This window comes from Beta vulgaris, chromosome 4, assembly GCF_026745355.1.
Source record: "Beta vulgaris subsp. vulgaris cultivar EL10 chromosome 4, EL10.2, whole genome shotgun sequence".
In the NCBI taxonomy this organism is placed as follows: Eukaryota; Viridiplantae; Streptophyta; class Magnoliopsida; order Caryophyllales; family Amaranthaceae; genus Beta; species Beta vulgaris.
In genome coordinates, this window is record NC_079205.1 from 38851843 (window position 1) to 38857278 (window position 5436).

At 35.9% G+C, this 5436-nt stretch overlaps 1 protein-coding gene across 2 annotated transcripts; it reads right to left on the minus strand.

Annotated features, from left to right (window-relative positions):
- Window positions 1-323: 323 nt before the first annotated feature.
- On the minus strand, window positions 324-3656 carry LOC125496962 (uncharacterized). Of its 2 annotated transcripts, XR_007273432.2 has the most exons (5): window positions 3319-3646; window positions 2735-2958; window positions 1966-2035; window positions 1498-1556; window positions 324-533 (listed from the first exon to the last, which is right to left on the minus strand). XR_007273432.2 is itself a non-coding variant. In XM_048643092.2 (4 exons), exons 2-4 carry the CDS (start codon window positions 2121-2123, stop codon window positions 473-475), a joined length of 333 nt encoding a protein of 110 aa, XP_048499049.1. In that variant the 5' UTR covers window positions 2124-2958; window positions 3319-3656; the 3' UTR covers window positions 324-472. The 2 variants fall into 2 exon arrangements, 1 of the variants encoding a protein (XP_048499049.1); XM_048643092.2 differs by having other exon boundaries at window positions 1498-1611; window positions 1966-2958; window positions 3319-3656.
- Between the last annotated feature and the right edge of the window lie 1780 nt (window positions 3657-5436).

Here is a 5436-nt window from a genome sequence, read left to right on the forward strand (position 1 = left end):
CAGTGGCAGACGCTAATTAGCGACCGCCAGTAGCAGTCGCTAATTAGCGACAGCCAGTAGCAGTCGCTAATTAGCGACCGCCAGTAGCAGTCGCTAATTAGCGACCGCCAATAGCAGTCGCTAATTAGCCTTGGCAGTCGCTAATTAGCATCTGCTGTTGGCTAACATTATTGCACTTTTTTTTTTGCTTTTGGTTAACTAGTTAGCAACCCAAGTCATTACATTATTGCACTCTTTTTTTTTTTGGCTTTTGGTTAACTAGTATTAAATGTAATAGCCTTTTGCTTTTAATTAATTGATATTAAATGTAATCAGATATGAAATGATGCAAATACCATACTTCTTTTATTAAGGCAAACAAATTAATCAATTCAATTATTATTGATAATAAATGTAAATACAAGTAAAAAAAATAATTCTAGAACTAAATTCTAGTATACTTAGAACAAAATCTAATACAAATCTCATATAATTACATGTACACTTTAAACTCCACAACAAAAATCTGGAACTCAAACGCAAATCTGATAACCCTGCAAATCAACAAAAACAAAGAAATTAATGAAATTAACCAGAAAAAAACAATTATTAACAAGAATTAAATGAATAACTAAATACATCTCGAACCTATTTTACCCCAACCCCCACTCGAGCCAGCCTAACCCACCACCCAGCCCACCCAAACCCTAACACAACCCACATCACAAAAACAACAAAAATTAACAAGGTTGATCACCATACTCCAATACAGGTTTGTTCATTGAGTTAGTTCAACTTTCAAGAAGTAGCATTTTAAGTTCTATAAACTACCTCATCCTTCACCACCCAACCTACACGTTACACACAAGCAAGTATCAAGAAATTCAGCAAAAGATTATGCTTAGGCAAAGACTTTGCTTATTACCAAATGAAGTTTGTTGCTGCATCTATAATCTACCAATACCATGTGAAAGTGACAAAAAATCATAAGGTTGAACCGAAGCTTGCATTGACTATGTACATGAAAACTTATTACCAAATGAAGTTTGTTGCTGCATCTATAATCTACCAATACCATGTGAAAGTGACAAAAAATCATAAGGTTGAACCGAAGCTTGCATTGACTATGTACATGAAAACATGGGCTAAAAGTAAATCTCATCAGGCGTGATGAAGCTGAACTTCATAAGTATATCAGGGTTAAATACTAGTAAAAGATGGTGTGTTTTTATAATTTTAGCTATTTTTAGTGATATGATTTTTATAAGAATATATAAGAAGTATTGGAGTGAAGGAAATTGAAAATGCATACAAAAAATACATGAAAATAGTAGAAATTTATGAAACTCAGAAAATATGTTATGTATTTAGATATGTTGGGAGCTACATGTCAATAGTAATAGGTTTGTGTTTGAATTATTAAATAATGGATAACAATTGATTAAAAATTACTTCTAAAACAAGGTATAAACCATAACCATCATTCATTATGTTGAAGTTTTTATATCTTAACCATACCAAAATAGGCTTCCAAACACATTGTCAAGATCTGTAGTCACAAGTAAACAACTGCAAGTCTGCAATGAATAACACAAATGCTTTTCAGATAGTATGATTATAACAACTGCAAGTCTGCAATGAACAACACAGGCAAAAAAACTTCGCCGCACGGTCGCACCCGTCTGAAGCAGTGAACAATTCCTGGTTCACTATGATCAAACTACAAAAATAGAGAGCTTAAAAAGACTTTAAAAGGATTTTAGCACAATCACACTTGACCATTAAATTCAACATCATGCACTACCCTCAACATATTTGTGAATTTTAAGTTCTATAAACTACCTCATCCTCCACCACCCAACCTACCCGTTTAAGAAGTACACCTTTTTAAGTTCTATAAACTACCTCAAATCAAGCAAAAGAAACTCAGCACAAGAACATGTTACACACAAGCAAAGTCTGTGTTGCTATAGAGAAATTACTTACCTCTCTGCTCTTGAACTTTTCTTCAGATTGGCAGTCGGCTCAGCAGTAGCATTACAGTGCTTCGTTGATCCTGCAGGGCAACTACTCCTCGTGCAGGTATACCAAAGTAGCATTACACTTCTTTTCCCTCCTATATTGCTATCCAAACAAAGTGTCATAGTTTACAGTGGAACCCAACAATAGGTACAACTTTCTTCAAAAGGAAAATAAACTGAGACAAAAATTCCTTTGCATTAAATGGGTTAGTTAATGCTAAATTTTGCAGAGCTGAGCAACACATTATTTGATGGATTCGAGAACTCAAATCAGCAACCTAGTTAGCTGAGTTCAGAAATAGCACATCTTTTCCAATTTACAAAACATCCTATAAATCACTTGACCCTCCCTCTCCAACCCCTTAACAATTTGTACGTATCTAGTTATGAACTTGTGAAGTTACCACCTTCTGTTACATTTATAAATTATTCAAAGTGACTTGGGCAACTGCAAATATAATTTCTAGTGAACCCAGTACTAACTCTCAAGCTTTAAATCAACTCCAGATTATTTTTGTCATAAAGAGATTACACTTGAAAATTGGAATTATAACATCTCTTCATTATGTACATGTAAAGCAACTTATAAGTTGGAACTTTTGAACTGAATTATTGACACAAATGTTTTTAATATAAAAACATTATCAACCCGGGTAAACATAAATTCTGAATTCAAAATCTTTTAAGACTATTAAGAATCATCTGAATTCATGGTTGGAACACCTAAATCAAACCTCACTGAAATGAGTTCTTGGAGTAGACCAAGGACACTCATCCAAGTCATCAACTCGCGTACTCAGTGACTTTCTTGATGCTCTCGAAACGGCCTAGGAAAAACCCAATCAACGAGCAAATCTCTATTATCGATCACTGGCCTTCTTCCGGAGACCACCTCCAAAACCACCACCCCGAAACTGTAAACATCAGACTTCACAGTACGAACACCCGAAAACCAGATCTGGAAACAACATTCATAAAACAAGAAACAACTCAAAATCTCAGAAAAATCAAAAGATGAAAACCGACAAACCAAAGACAAAAAAACGCAAAATCGCGAAATTGAAAAGTTGAATAACCAAATCGAAAATATAAACACACAAAATCAAAATTTCATAAAACCGAAAACTCAAAAAAATAAAGAAAAATCGAAAAACAACAAAAATTAAAAAATCTTAGGGAATTCAGATCTAGGAAAAACCAAGAACAAGAAAACGCAAAACGAAATTAAAAAAACAAAGAAAATCGAGAAAATAAACTACATAATCAACAATCAAAACTAAAAAAAACAAATTTATTAGTTAAATCTGAGTAGAAATACCTGATTTCGTGAGATTTGCAAGAAAGAGAGAGCACCAAAATGTGAGATGAGAGTAAGGAAGAGAGAGAAACGTGAGATGAGAGTGAGGAAGAGAGAGGCGTGGGTGGTTGATAGTTTGGTCGACTGGAGTTTTTTTTATATTATTTATACCTCGTATTTAGCGTCCGTCAGACGGACGGTATTTTAACTACACGGACGCTAATTAGCGTCCGTTTAAAAGAACGGACGCTAAATCTCAAAAAGCAGACGTTAATTTGCATCCGTCTTTAATCGGACGCTAATTTTAAATCTACCGTCCGCTTGTATCGTCGAACGCTAAATTCAGACGCTAAAAAGGCGTATTCTTGTTGTGAAGATAGCTCCTGACACTAGATTACGCCTAAGTTCCGGAGCAAATACAACATCTCTTAACACTAGAGATTTGCCGGAACTAAAGACCAACTCTACTTGTCCTACACCAAGAACTTGAGCTGTAGAGTCATTTCCCATGTATAGAACTTCTCCATTGTCCACCTCCTTCAAGGTTTTGAATGAAGACCGCTCCTTGCACACATGCCTTGAAACTCCTGAATCGATGTACCATGAACAATCATCCTGTACACAAAAGATTTCAGAAATCATACACATATAATTCAAACTCGAATTACATGAAAATTGTGTACAAGTACCTTGTTTGGCTTGGGATTGGCTAGACTCGCTTTTCCCTCCACCTTGCTCATTCTTTTTGTTCATCTTTCTCTTCCAAAGGAAGCAATCCTTCTTGAAGTGTCTGGGCTTGCCACACTCCCAACAACCACGTTGCTGAACAACTCCACCATTCTTAGGCTTCTTAAAGTTGTTGCCTTTGGTGAAATTAGCCCTCTTCTTAGGATTTGAGTCATTGAACTTTCCATCCTCCACCATGTTAATGGTAGAAGAATTAGGATTTACCTCCTTTTGTCCATCTTGAACCTGAATGTCCTCTTCAATTCGAAGATGAGCACCCAATTGTTCCACATTTATATCATCTTTCCTATGTTTAAGAGTATTTCTAACATCCTTCCAACTTGGTGGTAATTTGTCAATTATTGAAGATACAATAAATGTTTCATCCATACTAATATTGTGTTGTTTAAAACTTCCTAAAATCCTTTGAATTTCATGGAATTGTTCCATCACAGGCCTTGTTTCATTCATCTTAAAGTTATTAAAGTTACTAACTAAAAACTTCTTACTAGATGCATCTTCGGCCATGTATTTTGACTCAAGGTCATCCCAAAGCATTTTAGCGGATTCATAAAATTGATAAACATCAAATAAAGTGTCAGACATACCGTTTAAAATATGACACGACATATATAATCATCGTTCTCCACTTGTTCCTTCTCCTTGAGGCCTCCAAAGTTTCATCTTCCACAAACTCGGGTTTTGGAGTACTCAAAACATATGCCACCGAAAGAGAAGTGAGAAGAAAATGCATCTTCTTTTGCCATCTATGGAATCCCACACCCTCAAACTTGTCAAGTTTCTGAAAATTCGAAGTCATTTCCCGTACCGTAGCCATCTTCAAGAAATATTATTTTTGGATTGTTAAAAATCGTTAAAGGGTAACAAAGATGATTACTATGAATGATGAATCTTCTAGGCGTGTGTAGACACTTTCCCAAAAGTGATATTCCGACCCTATACGAAGCACGGGTTGCACGGAATTCAACTTCGAGATACAAAGAAGAACAACAAGAGTCACGCTTGTATGAATCTTGTCAAAATGAGAATAAGTTTTGTGATTTTATGTTTGATGATCAATGTAATCAAAACTTGAGAGAAAGTGCTTTTAGAGAGAAAAATATATTCTGAAGAACTGCTCATTCATCTGTGGTGAAGACCACACTTATACACGCAAGAAACAAAACCGTCAAAACCGCACAACTTGCACAAAGCCACAAGAAAAGACAGGCTCCTGTCGCAAGCCGCGACAGAGCTCGCGAGTCGCGAGTGAGCCTGTCGCGAGTCGCGATGCCTCCAGACTACTGCTCGCTGCTTGTGCCAGCATGCTATGCTACTGCTCGTGCGTTTTTGCTGCAGCATGCTTGGCTATAACCACCAAGGCATAATATGTAATACATATATTATTTCAAG

Excerpts from the sequence above, each read along its gene's own strand:
- LOC125496962 (XM_048643092.2), bottom strand. The coding sequence starts at position 2,123 with ATGACACTTTGTTTGGATAGCAATATAGGAGGGAAAAGAAGTGTAATG. Across the intron at positions 1,612-1,965 it reads AAAAGTTCAAGAGCAGAGAG|ACTTGCAGTTGTTATAATCA; the intron begins GTAAGTAATTTC and ends TGTTCATTGCAG. Across the intron at positions 534-1,497 it reads GTGTTTGGAAGCCTATTTTG|GGTTATCAGATTTGCGTTTG; the intron begins GTATGGTTAAGA and ends GTTGATTTGCAG.